The sequence below is a fragment of the Scyliorhinus torazame genome, chromosome 5 (assembly GCF_047496885.1).
Source record: "Scyliorhinus torazame isolate Kashiwa2021f chromosome 5, sScyTor2.1, whole genome shotgun sequence".
In the NCBI taxonomy this organism is placed as follows: domain Eukaryota; kingdom Metazoa; phylum Chordata; class Chondrichthyes; order Carcharhiniformes; family Scyliorhinidae; genus Scyliorhinus; species Scyliorhinus torazame.
The window spans coordinates 98,976,016-98,995,621 of NC_092711.1; the positions used below are offsets into that span (position 1 = coordinate 98,976,016).

Sequence of the window (19,606 nt, forward strand, 5' to 3'; positions counted from 1 at the left end):
TCAGAGGGCATCAGGGGAGATGGGAGAGAAACTAGAGAAAGATGTGGGTTCAGGGCTCGGGAAAGGATGAAACTTAGAGACAGTTTGGTCATGTGGGCTCGTGGAACGTAGGGAAGCAGCAGAGGCAGCTGATCGGATTTACTCAATCTCAGTCACAAAGAAGCTCCTCACACTTCTTTTTGGAGGTGAGATGGAAGAGACGGGAGAGCGAGAGTACTTCAAAAGGAACTAACTTGTGTCAGAGATATTTAAAAGTTTCAACACACTGAGTATTTAACACAAATCTAATTTATTTGACTTTTAGCCAGAATATTGGCCCCTGTAAATGGGCTGGAGTTTGTTATCAGCAGAAAGAGACCCAAATGAACATGGTTCAGTCCGGAATGTGAGGAACAGCAAAACCCAATGACTATGGTTACTTGTGGTCTTGTTGCTGTCTCAGCAGGGTGGATGACTTAGTGAATCCCTTCCCACACTCAGAGTAGGTGAATTGTCTCTGCCCAGTGTGAATTCGCTGGTGTGTGGACAGAGTGGATGACTGAATGAATCCCTTGCCACACTTGGAGCAGGTGAATGGCTTCTCCCCAGTGTGAACTCGCTGGTGTTTCTGCAGAGCGGATGACTGAGTGAATCCCTTCCCACACTCGGAGCAGGTGAACGGTCTCTCCCCAGTGTGAATTCGCTGATGTATAGTGAGGTGAGATGATCGCTTGAACCCAGTCCCGCAGTGAGAGCACCTGAACGGCCTCTCGCCAGTGTGAACACGTTGATGGCTCATCAGTTCCCCAGAACTTTTAAAGCACTTCCCACAATCTGGACATTGAAACGGTCTCTCGTCAGTATGAACACGTTGATGGAACATCAGATCCCTGGAACTTTTATAGCACTTCCTGCAGTCTGGACATTGAAACGGTCTCTCATCAGTGTGAACTAGCTGGTGACTCAGCAGGTTGGTTGACTGAGTGAATCCCTTCCCACACTTGGAGCAGGTGAATGGTCTCTCCCTCGTGTGAACTCGCTGATGACTCAGCAGGAGGGATAAGTGAGTGAATCCTTTGCCACACTCTGAGCAGGTGAATGGTCTCTCCCCAGTGTGAATATGCTGGTGCTTCTGCAGAGCAGATGACTGAGTGAATCCCTTGCCACACCTGGCACAGGCAAATGGTCTCTCCCCAGTGTGAATTCGCTGGTGTGTGGACAGAGTGGATGACTGAGTGAATCCCTTGCCACACTTGGCGCAGGTGAATGGCCTCTCCCCAGTGTGAATTCGCTGATGTGCAATGAGGCTGGATGATTCAGTGAATCCCTTCCCACACTTGGAGCAGGTGAATGGCCTCTCCCCTGTGTGAACACGATGGTGTTTCCGCAGGTCGGATGACTGAGTGAATCCCTTCCCACACTCGGAGCAGCTGAATTGTCTCTCCCCGGTGTGAACACGATGATGATTCCGCAGGGTGGATGAGTCAGTGAATCCCTTCCCACACTCTGAGCACATGAATGGCCTCTCCCCAGTATGAACTCGCTGGTGTGTCTGCAGGTGGGATGAATTACTGAATCCCTTCCCGCACTCTGAGCACATGAATGGTCTCTCCCCAGTGTGAACTCGCTGGTGTGTGGACAGAGCAGATGATTGAGTGAATCCCTTCCCACACTTGGAGCAGGTGAATGGTCTCTCTCCAGTGTGACTGCGTCGATGAGTTTCCAGCAGGGATGGGTAAGTGAATCCTTTCCCACAGTCCGCACATTTCCACGGTTTCTCCTCAGTATGACTGCATTTGTGGCTTGTGAGGCCTGATGATCGAGTGAATCCTCGTCCACACACACAACATGTGTACGGTTTCTCCCCACTGTGAACAATGCTTTTTCCTTCCATGCTCAAAATCCGCTGATATTCAGGATATGATAAATTGAGAACTCTGTCAGATCTTGATGTGATGCTTAGTTTGATTCTGCAGACTTTGAAGCCTCCCCTTCGAACACCCTGTGAAACTGATTCAAAACAGAAAATAGGGAGTGAGAGAGAACCCACAAAAACACAAAGTCCAGGGATGGGCAGGTTAGGTGGGGCTATGGGGTTACAGGGACAGGGTAGGGGTGTGGGCCGAGGCAGGGTGTCCTTTCAGAGAATAGGTGTAGACCCGATGGGCCGAATGGCCTCCTTCTGCACTGTAGGAATTCTATGGTTCTAATTCTATTCTATGAATCTTTATAAAGCTCTGGTCACCACTCTTCAGGAAGAATGTGAAGGTTCTTGGAGAAGGTGCAGAGGAGATTTACCAGAATGGTTCCAGCAAAGGAGGTTGAAGGGAGATTTGATTCAGGTCCACAAGATTATGCCAGGTTTCGATCAGATGGGCAAAGAAGCTGTTTCCATTCACTGATCGTACATGCAGCCGAGACACAGATTTAACGTTTTGGGTAAAACCTGGATTGAATGATATGAGATCCTGAGGGGTCTTGACAGGGTGGATGTGGAGAGGATGTTTCCTCTTGAGGGCGAATCTGGAACAAGGGGGTCACTGTTGCAAAGTGAGGGGTAACCAATTTCAGATGGGGATAAAGATTTATTTTTCACTTGAGGGTTGCAAGACAGGGGGTGGCATAGTGCTTAGCACTGCTGCCTCACAGCACCAGGGACCCAGGTTCCGACCCTGACTGTGTTGGGTTTGCATTTTCTCCTCGTGTCTGTGTGGGTTTCCTCGGGGTGCTCCGGTTTCCCCCCACAGTTCAAAGATGTGCAGATTAGGTTGAATCGGTTAGGATTGTATTCGCTGGAGTTCAGAAGAATGAGGGGGGATCTCATAGAAACCTATAAAAAGTGGGTGGCGCAGTGGTTAGCACTGCTGCCTCATGTTGCCGAGGACCCGGATTCGATCCCGGCCCCGGGTCACTGTCTGTGTGGAGTTTGCATATTCACCCTGTGTTTGCGTGGGTCTCACTGACACGGGGACAACGTGCAATCCGCATAGACAGTGACCCAAGCCAGGAATCAAACCTGGGTCCCTGGTGCTGTGAAGCAACAGTGCTAACCACTGTGCAGATTAGAGAGCTAGCATGGACTCAATGGACCGAATGCCCTTCTCTGCCCATAATGACTCTGACATTTTTTGTCTTTTAAAATTTTTTCAAATAGAGTACCCAATTAATTTTTTCCAATTAAGTGGCAATTTAGCGTGGTCAATCCACCTAACCTGCACATCTTTGGGCTGTGGGGGCAAAACCCATGCAAACAATGTGCAAACTCCTTCCTCAGGTTTGTTGCCCAGAACTGAACACAGTTCTCCAGGTTTGGTCGAACCAGGGTTTGTGAATCTCGGGGCTTTTCCAGTCACACTGAGACCTGAAATCTTCCCTCACAGACAGAACAGACAAACCTTTCACCTTCCACACCCAGATGCTGCTGAAATTCAGGTTCTAATGAATCGAGTGACTCTGTCAGATCGCGATGTGACGTTTCGTTTGAGTTTCCCGTCTGTTAAACCTCCACTTCCAGTATCCTGTAAATTTACAGAAACCGATCAGTTTAGGATAGAAATTGGGCAGCACGGTGGTGCAGTGGGTTAGCCCTGCAGCCTCACAGTGCCGTGGTCCCAGGTTCGATCCCGGCCCCGGGTCACTGTCTGTGTGGAGTTTGCACATTCTCCCTGTGTTTGCGTGGGTCTCACCCCCACAAATCCAAAGATGTGCAGGGTAGGTGGATTGGCCACGCTAAAATTGCCCCTTAATTGCAAAAAAAGAATTGTGCACTCGAAATTTATGTTTTAAAAAAAAACTGGGTGAGACAGAGTAGATTCAGGAAGGATGTTCCCGATAATGGGTGTGTCCAGAAATAGGGGTCACAGTCTGAGGACACGGGGTAGACCATTTCGGACAGAGATGAGGAGAAATTTCTTCACCCTGAGAGTGGCGAGCCTGTGGAATTCGTCGCCACAAGAACTAATTAAAGCCAAAGCATTGCATGTTTTCAAGAAGTAGTTAGATACAGCACTTAGGGTGAAGAGGATCAAAGGATATGGGGGGGAAGCGGGATTAGGCTATTGAGCCTAATCAGCTCTGATCGTAATGAATGGTGGAGCAGGCTAGAAGGGCCAAATGGTCCCCTCCTGCTCCTATTTTCTACATTGCTCCATATCTATGCAAGTAAATGGTCCAAGAGGTCTGAGGAAGAATGTTTTTACACAGCCAGTGGCAATGACCTTAAACTTGCTGCCTATGACAGAGTTTGGAAATAGACACAATGAATGATTTTTTTAAAAATTGGATAGATCCCTGAGAGAAATAAAGCTGTGAGGATACAGAGACAGAGCAGGAGAATGACTCTGGATTGCTCCAGGTAATAATAATCCTTATTAGTGTCACAAGTAGGCTTACATTAACACTGCAATGAAGTTACTGTGAAAATCCCCAAGTCACCACACTCCGGCGCCAGTTCGGGTACACGGAGGGAGAATTCAGAATGTCCAATTCAGCTAACAAGCACGTCTTTCGGGACTTGTGGGAGGAAACCGGAGCACCCGGAGGAAACCCACGCAGACACGGGGAGAACGTGCAGACTGCACAGATAGTAACCCAAGCCAGGAATCGAACCCGGGTCCCTGGCGCTGTGAAGCAACAGTGCTAACCACTGTGCCGATTAGAGAGCTAGCATGGACTCAATGGACCGAATGCCCTTCTCTGCCCATAATGACTGACATTTTTTGCCTTTTGTAATTTTTTCAAATAAATTTAGAGTACCCAATTCACTTTTGCCAATTAAGGGGCAATTTAGCGTGGTCAATCCACCTAACCTGCACATCTTTGGGTTGTGGGGGCAAAACCCACGCAAACAATGTGCAAACTCCTTCAAGTTTGTTGCCCAGAACTGAACACCGTTCTCCAGATTTGGTCGAACCAGGGTTTGTGAATCTCGGGGCTTTTCCAGTCACGGCGCCGAGGTCCCAGGTTCGATCCCGGCTCTGGGTCAGTCTCTGTGTGGAGTTTGCACATTCTCCCCATGTTTGCGTGGGTTTCGCCCCCCACAACCCAAAAGATGTGGATTGGCCATGCTGAATTGCCCCTTAATTGGAAAAAATGAATTGGGTACTCTAAATTTTAAAGAAAAGAAGAAAAAAAAAGAAATTCTCAACATTCTCTAATCATCCTCCCATTCTCCAGCCATTAATCGGTCAACACATCCATCCTTGTGACACACTGCCTTCCTCGGCCAATTGGGAAGCAAAAGGACTCATTATCTTACAGGACAGTGTTTGACTAGGGCAACATGGTGGCACAGTGGTTAGCACTGCTGCCTCACAGCGCCGAGGTCCCAGGTTCGATCCCGGCTCTGGGTCACTGATCGTGTGGAGTTGGCACATTCTCTCCGTGTCTGAGTGGGTTTCACCCACACCACCCAAAGATGTGCAGGTTAGGTGGATTGGCCACGCTAAATTGCCCCTTAATTGGAAAAAATTGGGCACTCTAAATTTATTTTAAAAAGGACAGTGATTGCCTGTCAGCCAAACAACCTTTATCCCATTTTCAATATTTTTATATCCGCTGAAGAGAAATGTTTAAAAATCTTTTTTACTGTCCCAATGATTTTCCAGAGACCCAAAATTAATATTTTTACTGTCCTAATCATGTTCCAGTGTCCCAAAAAAATTTTGACTGTCCCAATGATTTTCCAGACACCCAGGTATGAATCTCACCAAGGCAGAAGGTAAAATTTGAATTCATTGAAAGTTTACTGATGACCATGAAACCATTGCCGATTGTTGTAAAGACCCATCTGGTTCACTCATGTTCTTCAGTGAAGGAAATCTTCTATCCTTACCTGGTCTGGCCTACATGTGACTCCAGATCCACAGTCAGCTGGTTGACCCTTAAAATGCCCTGAGATGCCCTCAGTTCAAGGGCAATTAGTGCTGGGCAGTGAATGCCGGCCCAGCCAGCGACACCCACATCCCGTGAATGAACAGAAAAGAAAATCTGCCATCCTTACCTGGTCTGGCCAGGTAAGGATGACACGATTCCAAACCACAGCAATGTGGTTGACTCTTTAAATGCCCTCCGAGATGGCCGAGCAAGCCACTCAGTTCAAGGGAAATTAGGGATGGGCAATAAATGGTGGCCCAGCCACTGACCCCTCAAATCAATAAAATAAAATGCTGGAGACTCCAGTCGGTCAATCCGGGAGAGTTGGCATCCGGTCCAGGCTGGCAGCGCATGCGCCCTGCGGCTCCTTGTCCTCTGTAAAGATGGCGGCCGGTAACCCGGGCCTGTCACCGCTCAGCTCTCACTCTGTTTGATGCTGTTTAAGACGGGACCGTTAACATTTTCCTCGGGAGTTGAAGCCTCCACGGGGTATTTATGAAGCCTCCCGGCTCACTCCGCAGCTTCTATCGCTCCCCGGCCACCCACCGGCTCCAATCCTGAAAGTCGCTTGATTGTTTCTTTCCCGCTCTTTGCACCGTCAGCGACATCCTGAACTGTGCATGCGCCGGGCACAGCCCGAACCGTCACAATGCCCGGAAGTGATTGGTTGCGGCTCCAGACCAATAGGAATAGACCGGGCGGGTCTGGAGGACCGGACAGGAGCGGCTGGTCCTCCAGCCAATGGAAGTGAATGAGGGGCGTGGCTGCACTGTGAGTGAAGCATGCGCAGTGCGGGTGATGGACAGACGGGTCCACAATGGGTAAAGGGGGGGATGGCGGGGCGGAGGGTCCAGCGGGTGGAAGGAGAGGCTCCGGAAACCCCGGGAATAAGCTGAATGGATCCCCCTCCCCCCGTTTACACTGAGCGGGGCCGCAGCTCCCAGATCAATGAAGAGCCGCTTTGTATCAGGTTTGCCATTGGTTCCAGAGGTTGTTCCCTGGTCTCCAGCGTTGCTTCTTTATCAGTGAATCATTGAATGGTTACAATGCAGATTGAGGCCATTCAGCCCGTCCTGTCTGTGTTGGCTCTCTCTGCCAGAGCCAATCAGCTCCTCCCACTTCCCTGTCCTTTCACCAACAATGTGGAGATGCCGGCGTTGGACTGGGGTGAGCACAGTACGAAGTCTTACAACACCAGGTTAAAGTCCAACAGGTTTGTTTCGATGTCACTAGCTTTCGGAGCGCTGCTCCTTCCTCAGGTGAACTCTGGAGGTGAAGGAGCGCTGCTCCTTCCTCAGACTTTCACCAACAAGACCAGCAGCAAATATTCCCCATCCCCAGTTACCTGTGGAGAAGATGATGTTTGACCTTCTTGAACCACTGCAGTCTGTGTGGTGAAGGTGCTCCCACAATGTTGAAGTTACAGGTTATTCACCCAGTGATGATGAATGAACAGTGATACATGTCCAAATCAATAACACTGTTTATATCGCGCCCTTCATGTAATGGACCATTCTGAGGTGCTCCATAGGTGGGTTAAAAAGCAATATTTCACAGAGTCATGTAAGGAGATAAGAGGGCAGGGCAGATGGTCAGAGGTAGGATTTAACGAGTATCTTAAAGGAGGGCAGGAAGATAGGGAAGTCAAGAGGTTTGGGGAGGAAATTCCAGAGTTTGTGTCCTTAGCTCGAGGCATGGATACCGAACATGGAGTGATTAGAATCAGGAATGGTCAGCAAGCCAGAATGAAAGGAGTGCAGAGACCTTGGAGATTGTGAGGCTGGAGGAGATTGCAGAGACTGGGAGAGATAAGAGCATGGAGGAGACTACAGAGAGAAAAAAGACCATGGAGGAGATTACAGAGAGAGAGACCAGAGCATGGGGGAGATTACAGAGAGATAGTGAAGGGCATGGAGGAGATTACAGAGAGTGGAAGGGGTGAGGGGAGAACAAGAGCATGGAGTATTTTTAAATGTCTCTGCTTCTTAACTGGGACCCTTTGTAGGTCTGTGAGCATGAATGAAACTTGGTGTAATTAAGCAATAAAGATCTCGGGTTCATCGGGAGGTTTAATGTGGGAGACCAGCCGGGACTGCATTAGAACAGTTCAGTCCACAGGGAACAAAGGAATGGGTGAAAGTTTCATCATTATCCACATACTGTCGGAGTTTGAACATGGAAGGGAAAAAACACCGTTCACAGTGGAAACTGTGCACAAGTTCTGTGTGGTGAGGAGATTTCAGCCGATCATCTGTCCTCACGAGAGAAACACAGTTACAGCAGAGAGAGAACGTAGAAACGTGCGGACTGTGGAAGGGATACAATTACCCATTGAAGTGGAAATTCATAGTGGCACTCACACAGGGGAGAGATTGTTCACTTGCTCTGAGTGTGGGAAGGCATTCACTCCCTCATCCCACCTATTGACACCAATGAGTCCACACTGGGAAGAGACCGTTCAGCTGCTCCGAGTGTGGGAAGGGATTAGCTCACTCAACCAACTCGCTGAGACACCAGCGAGTTCAACCTCATGAGAGACCTTTTAAATACCCAGACTGCGGGAAGCACTGTAGAGGTTCTGGGGCACTGATGTCCCATCAACGTGGTCACACTGACATGACACTGTACAGGTTCTCTGACTGTGGGACTGGGTTCAGGCGATCATCTGATCTGACGCTCATTGATCTGATCATCATTGCAGTCACGCCAGAGAGAGGCCGTTCACCTACTCTGAATGTGGGAAAGGATTCATTACCTCATCCAACCTGCTGACACACCAGTGCATTCACACTGGGGAGAGGCCATTCACCTGCTCTGACTGTGGGAAGAGATTCACTCAGAGATGTAGTCTTCTGGAACACCAGCAAATTCACACTGGGGAGAGGCTGTTCACCTGCAGTGAATGTCGGGAGGGATTCAGTGCCTCATCACAACTGCTGACACACCAGCGCACTCACACTGGGGAGAGACCGTTCAGCTGCTCCTGGTGTGGGAAGAGATTCACTTGTTCATCCCACCTGCAGACCCACCAGCGAATTCACACTGGGGCGAGGCCATTCACCTGTTCGCAGTGTGGGAAGGGATTTGCTCATTCGTCCAATCTGTTGAGACACCAGCGAGTTCACACTGGGGAGAGACCTTTTAAATGTCCAGACTGTGGGAAGTGCTATAAAAGTTCTGAGGAACTGACGTCCCATCAACTTGTTCACACTGACGAGAGACCCGACTGTGGGACTGGGTTCAGGCAATCATCTGAACTCACTGTACACCAGCGGGTTCACACTGGGGAGAAGCCATTCACCTGCTCTGAGTGTGGGAAAGGATTTACGACCTCATCCTACCTGCTCACACACCAGCAATTTCACACTCAGTGTGGGAAGGGATTCACTCAGTCATCCCACCTGCTCACACACCAGCGCACTCACACCGGGGAAGAGCTGTCTGATGCTCTGAGTGTGAGTAGAGAGTCTGTTGGACATGCACCTTTCTGAGATACAAATACCGAGGAAAGGCTGAATACCTGCTCTGTGTGCGTGTAGGAATTCACTCAACCACACAGTCTCCTGATGGGCAGTCATTCACTTTCTCCATGTGTGGAAATGTTTCAACTGACCTGACGAATCACCAACTTGTTCAGACTGGGGAAAGGCTGGGCAGTGATTTGACGTGAGATTGATTCATTCATCCAATCTGTGGACACACCAGCGAGTTCACACTGGGCTGAGACTGTTCACCTTCTCAGTGTGTGGGAAGGGATTCACTCAGTCATTTAAACTTCTAACTCCTCAGTGTGCTCACACTGCACAGAGGGTTTGTGTCTGTGTGTGTGTGTCTGTGTAAAAGGATTTGATCATCATCACAACTGTAAACTTGTCAATTACAAAGTGGAGAGAGGATATTCACCTGCTTCCTGACTGCAAACACGTTTCCTGATAATGAATATTGGATTGATCAGAGCTCCTGGAATTCATTTCAAATAAGACCCAAAACATAGGAGCGGAAGAAAGGCCATTCGGCCCATCGAGTCCACTCCATCATTCAATCATGGCTGATTTCAACTCCATTTGCCCGCTCTCTCTCCATAGCCCTTAATTCCTCTAGAAATCAAGAATTTATCAACTTCTGTCTTAAAGACACTCAACGCCCTGGCCTCCACCGCCCTCTGTGGCAATGAGTTCCACAGACCCACCACTCTCTGGCTGAAGAAATTTCTCCTCATCTCTGTTCTAAAGTGACTCCCTTTTATTCTAAGGCCGTGCCCCCGGGTCCTAGTCTCTCCTGCTAATGGAAACAACTTCCCTACGTCCACCCTATCTAAGCCATTCATTATCTTGTAAGTTTCTATTAGATCTCCCCTCAACCTCCTAAACTCCAATGAATATAATCCCAGGATCCTCAGACGTTCATCGTATGTTAGGCCTACCATTCCTGGGATCATCTGTGTGAATCTCCGCTGGACCCGCTCCAGTGCCAGTATGTCCTTCCTGAGGTGTGGGGCCCAAAATTGCTCAAAGTAGTCTAAATGGGGCCTAACTAGTGCTTTACACAGCTTCAGAAGTACATCCCTGCTTTTATATTCCAAGCCTCTTGAGATAAATGACAGCATTGCATTTGCTTTCTTAATTACGGACTCAACTTGCAAGTTTACCTTTCGAGAATCCTGGACGAGGACTCCCAAGTCCCTTTGCACTTCCAGCATTATGACTTTTGCCACCGTTTAGAAAATAGTCCATGCCTCTATTCTTTTTTCCAAAGTGCAAGACCTCGCACTTGCCCACGTTGAATTTTATTAGCCATTTCTTGGACCAATCTCCTAAACTGTCGAAATCTTTCTGCAGCCTCCCCACCTCCTCAATACTACCTGCCCCTCCACCTATCTTTGTATCATCGGCAAACTTAGCCAGAATGCCCCCAGTCCCGTCATCCAGATCGTTAATATATAAAGAGAACAGCTGTGGCCCCAGCACTGAACCCTGCGCGACACCACTCAAGGGCAGCACGGTAGCATTGTGGATAGCACAATTGCTTCACAGCTCTAGGGTCCCAGGTTCGATTCCGGCTTTGGTCACTGTCTGTGCGGAGTCTGCACATCCTCCCAGTGTGTGCGTGGGTTTCCTCCGGGTGCTCCGGTTTCCTCCCACAGTCCAAAGATGTGCAGGTTAGGTGGATTGGCCATGATAAAATTGCCCTTCGTGTCCAAAATTGCCCTTAGTGTTGGGTGGGGTTACTGGGTTATGGGGATAGGGTGGAGGTGTGGACCTTGGATAGGGTGCTCTTTCCAAGAGCTGGTGCAGACACGATGGGCCGAATGGCCTCCTTCTACACTGTACATTCTATGATAATCTATGATAATCACCGGTTGCCATTCTGAAAAAGAACCTTTTATCCCAACTCTCTGCCTTCTGTCTGACAGCCAATCGTCAATCCATGTTAGTACCTTGCCTCGAATACCATGGGCCCTTATTTTACTCAGCAGTCTCCCATGAGGCACCTTATCAAAGGCCTTTTGGAAGTCAAGATAGATAACATCCATTGGCTCTCCTTGGTCTAAACTATTTGTTATCTCTTCAAAGAACTCTAACAGGTTTGTCAGGCACGACCTCCCCTTACTAAATCCATGCTGATTTGTCCTAATCCGACCCTGCACTTCCAAGAATTTAGAAATCTCATCCGTAATGATGGATTCTAGAATCTTGCCAACAACCTACGTTAGGCTAATTGGCCTATAATTTTCCATCTTTTTTCTTGTTCCCTTCTTGAACAAGGGGGTTACAACAGCGATTTTCCAATCCTCTGGGAATTTCCCTGACTCCAGTGACTTTTGAAAGATCATAACTAACGCCTCTACTATTTCTTCAGCTATCTCCTTTAGAACTCTAGGATGTAGTTCATCTGGGCCCGGAGATTTATCAAATTTTAGACAACAGAGAACAAAGAATAAAGAAATGTACAGCACAGGAACAGGCCCTTCGGCCCTCCAAGCCCGTGCCGACCATGCTGCCCGACTAAACTACAATCTTCTACATTTCCTGGGTCCGTATCCCGCTATTCCCATCCTATTCATGTATTTGTCAAGATGCCCCTTAAATGTCACTATCGTCCCTGCTTCCACCACCTCCTCCGGTAGCGAGTTCCAGGCACCCACTACCCTCTGCGTAAAAAACTTGCCTCGTACATCTACTCTAAACCTTGCCCTTCTCACCTTAAACCTATGCCCCCTAGTAATTGACCCCTCTACCCTGGGGAAAAGCCTCTGACTATCCACTCTGTCTATGCCCCTCATAATTTTGTAGACCTCTATCAGGTCTCCCCTCAACCTCCTTCGTTCCAGTGAGAACAAACCGAGTTTATTCAACCGCTCCTCATAGCTAATGCCTTCCATACCAGGCAACATTCTGGTAAATCTCTTCTGCACCCTCTCTAAAGCCTCCACATCCTTCTGGTAGTGTGGCGACCAGAATTGAACACTATACTCCAAGTGTGGCCTAACTAAGGTTCTATACAGCTGCAACATGACTTGCCAATTCTTATACTCAATGCCACGGCCAATGAAGGCAAGCATGCCATATGCCTTCTTGACTACCTTCTCCACCTGTGTTGCCCCTTTTAATGACCTGTGGACCTGTACTCCTAGATCTCTTTGACTTTCAATACTCTTGAGGGTTCTACCATTCACTGTATATTCCCTACCTGCATTAGATCTTCCAAAATGCATTACCTCACATTTGTCCGGATTAAACTCCATCTGCCATCTCTCTGCCCAAGTCTCCAAACAATCTAAATCCTGCTGTATCCTCTGACAGTCCTCATCGCTATCCGCAATTCCACCAACCTTTGTGTCGTCTGCAAACTTACTAATCAGACCAGTTACATTTTCCTCCAAATCATTTATATATACTACAAAGAGCAAAGGTCCCAGCACTGATCCCTGTGGAACACCACTGGTCACAGCCCTCCAATTAGAAAAGCATCCTTCCATTGCTACACTCTGCCTTCTATGACCCTTCTGTATCCACCTTGCCAGCTCACCCCTGATCCCGTGTGACTTCACCTTTTGTACTAGTCTACCATGAGGGACCTTGTCAAAGGCCTTACTGAAGTCCATATAGACAACATCCACTGCCCTACCTGCATCAATCATCTTAGTGACCTCCTGGAAAAACTCTATCAAGTTAGTGAGACACGACCTCCCCTTCAGAAAACCATGCTGCCTCTCACTAATACGTCCATTTGCTTCCAAACGGGAGTAGATCCTGTCTCGAAGAATTCTCTCCAGCAATTTCCCTACCACTGAAGTAAGGCTCACCGGCCTGTAGTTCCCTGGATTATCCTTGCTACCCTTCTTAAACAGAGGAACAACATTGGCTATTCTCCAGTCCTCCGGGACATCCCCTGAAGACAGTGAGGATCCAAAGATTTCTGTCAAGGCCTCAGCAATTTCCTCTCCAGCCTCCTTCAGTATTCTGGGGTAGATCCCATCAGGCCCCGGGGACTTCTCTACCTTAATATTTTTAAAGACACCCAACACCTCGTCTTTTTGGATCTCAATGTGACCCAGGCTACCTACACATCCTTCTCCAGACTCAACACCTACCAATTTCTTCTCTTTGGTGAATACTGATGCAAAGTATTCATTTAGTACCTCGCCCATTTCCTTTGGCTCCACACATAGATTCCCTTGCCTATCCTTCAGCGGGCCAACCCTTTCCCTGGCTACCCTCTTGCTTTTTATGTACGTGTAAAAAGCCTTGGGATTTTCCTGAACCCTATTTGCCAATGACTTTACATGACCCCTTATAGCCCTCCTGACTCCTTGCTTCAGTTCCTTCCTACTTTCCTTATATTCCACGCAGGCTTCGTCTGTTCCCAGCCTTTTAGCCCTGACAAATGCCTCCTTTTTCTTTTTGACGAGGCCGACAATATCTCTCGTTATCCAAGGTTCCCGAAAATTGCCGTATTTATCCTTCTTCCTCACAGGAACATGCCGGTCCTGAATTCCTTTCAACTGACACTTGAAAGCCTCCCACATGTCAGATGTTGATTTGCCCTCAAACATCCGCCCCCAATCTATGTTCTTCAGTTCCCGCCTAATATTGTTAGAATTAGCCTTCCCCCAATTTAGCACATTCATCCTAGGACCACTCTTATCCTTGTCCACCAGTACTTTAAAACTTACTGAATTGTGGTCACTGTTACCAAAATGCTCCCCTACTGAAACATCTACCACCTGGCCGGGCTCATTCCCCAATACCAGGTCCAGTACCGCCCCTTCCCTAGTTGGACTGTCTACATATTGTTTTAAGAAGCCCTCCTGGATGCTCCTTACAAACTCCGCCCCGTCTAAGCCCCTGGCACGAAGTGAGTCCCAGTCAATATTGGGGAAGTTGAAGTCTCCCATCACCACAACCCTGTTGTTTTAACTCTTTTCCAAAATCTGTCTACCTATCTGCTCCTCTATCTCCCGCTGGCTGTTGGGAGGCCTGTAGTAAACCCCCAACATTGTGACTGCACCCTTCTTATTCCTGATCTCTACCCATATAGCCTCACTGCCCTCTGAGGTGTCCTCCCGCAGTACAGCTGTGATATTCTCCCGAACCAGTAGCACAACTCCGCCTCCCCTTTTACATCCCCCTCTATCCTGCCTGAAACATCTAAAACCTGGAACGTTTAGCTGCCAATCCTGCCCTTCCCTCAACCAGGTCTCTGTAATGGCAACAACATCATAGTTCCAAGTACTAATCCAAGCTCTAAGTTCATCTGCCTTACCCGTAATACTTCTTGCATTAAAACATATGCACTTCAGGCCACCAGACCCGCTGTGTTCAGCAACTTCTCCCTGTCTGCTCTGCCTCAGAGCCCCACTGTCCCTATTCCCTCGTTCTCCCTCAATGCTCTCACCTTCTGACGTATTGCTCCCGTGCCCACCCCCCTGCCATACTAGTTTAAACCCTCCCATGTGACACTAGCAAACCTCGCGGCCAGGATATTTATGCCTCTCCGGTTTAGATGCAACCCGTCCTTCTTATATAGGTCCCACCTGCCCCAGAAGAGCTCCCAGTGGTCCAGATAACGGAAACCCTCCCTCCTACACCAGCTGTTTAGCCACGTGTTTAGCTGCTCTGTCTTCCTATTTCTAGCCTCACTGGCACGTGGCACAGGGAGTAATCCCGAGATTACAACCCTAGAGGTCCTGTCTTTTAACATTCTGCCTAGCTCCCTGAACTCCTGCTGCAGGACCTCATGCCCCTTCCTGCCTATGTCGTTAGTACCAATATGTACAACGACCTCTGCCTGTTTGCCCTCCCCCTTCAGGATGCCCTCTACCCGTTCAGAGACGTCCTGGACCCTGGCACCAGGGAGGCAACATACCATCCTGGAGTCTCTTTCACGTCCACAGAAGCGCCTATCTGTGCCCCTGACTATAGAGTCCCCTATTACTATTGCTCTTCTGCGCTTTGACCCTCCCTTCTGAACATCAGAGCCAGCCGTAGTGCCACTGCTCTGGCTGCTGCTGTTTTCCCCTGATAGGCTATCCCCCCCGACAGTATCCAAAGGGGTATACCTGTTCGAGAGGGGGACAACCACTGGGGATTCCTGCACTGTCTGCCTGCCCTTTCTGGTGGTCACCCATTTCTCTGCCTGCACCTTGGGTGTGACCACATTTACATAACAGCGATCTATGACGCTTTCCGCCACCTGCATGTTCCTCAGTGCATCCAATTGCTGCTCCAACCGAACCATGCGGTCTGTGAGGAGCTCCCGTTGGGTGCACTTTCTGCAGATGAATCCACCCGGGATGCTGGAAGCCTCCCGGACCTGCCACATCTCACAGTCAGAGCACTGCACCCCTCTAACTGACATTGTGTCAATTAATTAAAATTAAAATTTAAATTAAAAAAAATTTTTTTTTAATATATATTTTTTAAAATTTCAAAGTTACTGTTAACTATCTGACTTCTTAGTTTCTCTAGCACTTTCTCCTTTGTGATGGCTACCATATTCAACTCTGCCCCCTGACTCTCCTGAATTGTTGGGATATTACTCATGTCTTCTACTGTGAAGACTGACGCAAAGTACTTATTTAGTTCCTCAGCTATTTCCTTGTCTCCCATCACTAGATTACCAGCGTCATTTTGGAGCGGCCCAATGTCTACTTTTGCCTCCCGTTTGGTTTTAATGTATTGAAAGAAACTTTTACTATCATTCCTAATGTTACTGGCTAGCCTACCTTCATATTTGATCCTCTCTTTCCTTATTTCTCTCTTTGTTATCCTGTTTGTTTTGTAGCCTTCCCAATCTTCTGACTTCCCACTACTCTTTGCCACATTATAGGCTTTCTCTTTTGCTTTGATGCATTCCCTAACTTCCTTTGTCAGCCATGGCTGCCTAATCACCCCTCTGATAACCTTTCTTTTCTTTGGGACGAACCTCTGTACTGTGTCCTCAATTACTCCCAGAAAGTCCTGCCATTGCTGTTCTACTGTCTTTCCCACTAGGCTCTGCTCCCAGTCCATTTTCGTCAGTTCCTCCCTCATGCCCCTGTAGTTACCTTTATTTAACTGTAACACCTTGACATCTGATTCTACTTTCTTTCTTTCAAATTGGAGATTGAATTCTACCATATTATGATCACTGCCTCCTAAGTGTTCCCTTACTTTAAGATCTTTAATCAAGTCTGGCTCATTCCATAACACTCAGTCCAGAATGGCCTGTTCCCTCGTGGGCTCCATCACAAGCTGTTCCAAAAAGTCCTCCTGTAACATTCAATGAATTCCCTTTCTTTGGGTCCACTGGCGACATTATATACCCAGTCCACCTGCATATTGAAGTCCATGATCACTGTGACCTTGCCTTTCTGACATGCCCTTTCCATTTTGTGGTGCATTTTGTGCCCCTGGTCCTGACCACTGTTAGGAGGCCTGTACATAACTCCCATTATGGTTTTTTTGCCTTTGTGGTTCCTCAACTCTACCCACACAGACTCCACATCATCTGACCCTATGTCATTTAGTGCTATTGATTTAATTTCATTCCTAATTAACAAGGCAACCCCGCCCCCTCTGCCCACCTCTCTGTCTTTTTGCTAGGTTGTGAATCCCTGGATGTTTAAATGCCAGTCCTGAACCCCCTGCAACCACGTCTCTGTGATGCCTACCACATCATACCTGCTAGTCACAATCTGGGCCACAAGCTCATCTACCTTGTTCCGTACACTGCGCGCATTTAAATATAGCACCTTTAATTCTCTATTGACCGTCCCTTTTTGTTTTCTTAGTGTGGTGGACCTTGGTTTACTGAGCCTTTCCATACACTGTGTCATATTTTGTGAGATGGGGACTATCGTAACCTCTCCTGAGTACAGTCTTTTTGTGCTTTTTTGTATTCCTAAGCAGCTACGCTTCCCACTGATTACTTCACCTCTTGATTCCCTGACTTTCCCTTCCCCCCCCAATCTCTAGTTTAAAGTCCTATTGACCACCCTATTTACTCTTTTCGCCAGAACACTGGTCCCAGCTCGGTTCAGGTGGAGACCATCCAACGGCATAGGTCCCCCCTGTCCCAAAACTGATGCCAGTGTCCCATGAAAAGGAACCCCTCTTTCCCACACCACTTTTTCAGCCACGTGTTAACTTCCCTTATTCTTGCCTCCCTATGCCAATTTGCACATGGCTCAGGCAGTAATCCGGGATTATGACCCTTGAAGACCTGTTTTTTAATTTGAATCCTAGCTCTTTATAATCTCTAAACAGGTCCTCTTTCCTAGACTTGCATCTGTTGTTGGTACCGACATGGACCACAACAACTGGATCCTCTCCCTCCCTCTCCACTATCCTTTCAAGCCGGTCAGAGATGTCCTGCACCCTAGCACCGGGCAGGCAACATACCATGGGGGACTCTTTATCCTGCTCACAAAGGATACTATCTATCCCCCTGATAACAGAATCCCCTACAACTACAACTTGCCTATTTACTCCCTCCCCTTGAATGGCCTGCTGAACCATGGTGCCTTGGTCAGCTGACTCATCCTTCCTGCAGCCCTGTTCGCCATCCACACAGGGAGCAAGTGCCTCGTACCTGTTGGACAGGGTCAAGGGCTGAGGCTCCTGAGTTCCTGACTGCTGGTTCCCTTTACCTGCCTGACTTGCAGTCACACCCTGCTGTCCCTGGCCACTGGCAGGATTTAAACTACTTACTCTGACAGGTGTGACTGCCTCCTGAAACACAGTGTCCAGGTAAGTCTCCCCCTTCCGGATGTGCCTCAGTGTTTGAAGCTCAGACTCCAGCTCATCAACTCTGACCCGGTGCTCTTCGAGCAGCCAACACTTACTGCAGATGTGGTCGCTGCAGCTCACAATGGGATCTGCCAGCTCCCACATCAAGCAGCTCAAGCACATCACCTGACCAACCATCATTAATTAATTAGTTTAATTTAAGTTTACTAGTTTAGCTGTGTGTTTTTAAAAATTTTGGGCAGATTTGCTATCAACCAATGAGATCAAAGCTTCCCTCTGATGTCACTTTTGTGAAAAAAAAGTGGAAAACAGGAAGTTACCGTAAGGTTTTTCTACTCACAGAGACTGCTCCTCCTCCTCCGAACGGCTCCCGAAACTAGGCCCGAAGAAAGAGTGAGAACAAAACAGTAGGGAAAAAGTACCTTCTCCCACTCTGCACCGAATTACCTCACTGCACCAAATTACTAAGTTTCAAATTCCCCACTCTGGATGTGTCTCACTCAGGCTGTGTCTCTTTGACCTGCGCAACACTTACTGAGTGCGCTTTCTGTCTGTCTTTTATACAGACTTCAGGATGACTCACACTAAAACTTCAAAGAGAAGAATACAACGTGTACCTTTGTGCCCCTAAACAGGCCTCAGGTGACTGCCAGATAACTGCCTCTCAGCAATTATTCTTGCAGACTTGTTCTCTAAAGGCTAAATATACTTTTCTGTTGCTTCACACCTCCACTCTATCCCAGTAACCCCACCTAACCTTTTTGGACACTAACGACAATTTAGCATGGCCAATCCACCTGAGCTGCACATCTTTGGACTGTGGGAGGAAACCCACGCAGACAAGGGGAGAACATGCAGACTCTGCACAGACAGTGACCCAAGCCGGGAATCGAACCTGGGACCCTGGAGCTGTCAAGCAGCAGTGCTAACCACCGTGCTACCGGTGACTAGGAAGAAGTGATGATGCAAGTTACTGGATTGTGAAAACTCAACTGGTTTGCCAATGTCCTTCAGGGAGAGAACCTCCCACTTGGTCTGGACCTACACACACCTCTAAGAAAGGAGATAGAAGTGGGAGGTGAAGGAAAAGGATTTTGTATATCTGCAAGACATATTGAGAGAGTAGTTAGTAAAGCAAATGGGGTGTTGAGCTTCATAAGCAGGAATATGATACAAAAACCGGGAAGTTATGCTGAATATTTATAAAGCTCTGGTTAGGTCACATCTCGAGTATTGTGTCCAGATCTGGTTACCAGAATTTAGGAAGGAAGTGAAGATTCTGAGAAGTTGCAGATTTACCAGAATAGTTTGAGCAAAAGAAGCTGAGGGGAGATTTCATTCAGGTTCTCAAGATTCTGATGGGTTTGGATAAGGTAGACAAAAAAATCTGGACAAGAGATAGACGGGGATGTGGGGGGGAATATTTTTACACAGTGAATGATAATGACCCAAAACCTGCTGCCCACGAGGGGGTGGAAATAACACGATGAATGATTTTGAAGGACATTTGAGAGACACTT

General features: G+C 48.0%; 2 protein-coding genes across 4 annotated transcripts in view; both read right to left on the reverse strand.

Moving 5' to 3' along the window:
* Nucleotides 1-19,606, reverse strand: part of LOC140419119 (uncharacterized) — a 439,103-nt gene that overhangs the window by 27,897 nt on the left and 391,600 nt on the right. The gene's annotated exons all lie outside the window — the stretch shown is intronic.
* On the reverse strand, nucleotides 271-6,463 carry LOC140419117 (uncharacterized). 3 transcript variants are annotated; one of them, XM_072502879.1, is made up of 3 exons: nucleotides 5,813-6,463; nucleotides 3,382-3,497; nucleotides 271-1,989 (listed from the first exon to the last, which is right to left on the reverse strand). In XM_072502879.1, the coding sequence occupies exon 3, from the start codon at nucleotides 1,871-1,873 to the stop codon at nucleotides 416-418; it is 1,458 nt and encodes a 485-aa protein (XP_072358980.1). In that variant the 5' UTR covers nucleotides 1,874-1,989; nucleotides 3,382-3,497; nucleotides 5,813-6,463; the 3' UTR covers nucleotides 271-415. The 3 variants fall into 3 exon arrangements, with proteins under 3 accessions (XP_072358980.1, XP_072358981.1, XP_072358979.1); XM_072502880.1 differs by having other exon boundaries at nucleotides 3,375-3,497; XM_072502878.1 differs by lacking the exon at nucleotides 3,382-3,497.

Excerpts from the sequence above, each read along its gene's own strand:
- LOC140419117 (XM_072502878.1), bottom strand. The coding sequence starts at position 1,873 with ATGGAAGGAAAAAGCATTGTTCACAGTGGGGAGAAACCGTACACATGT.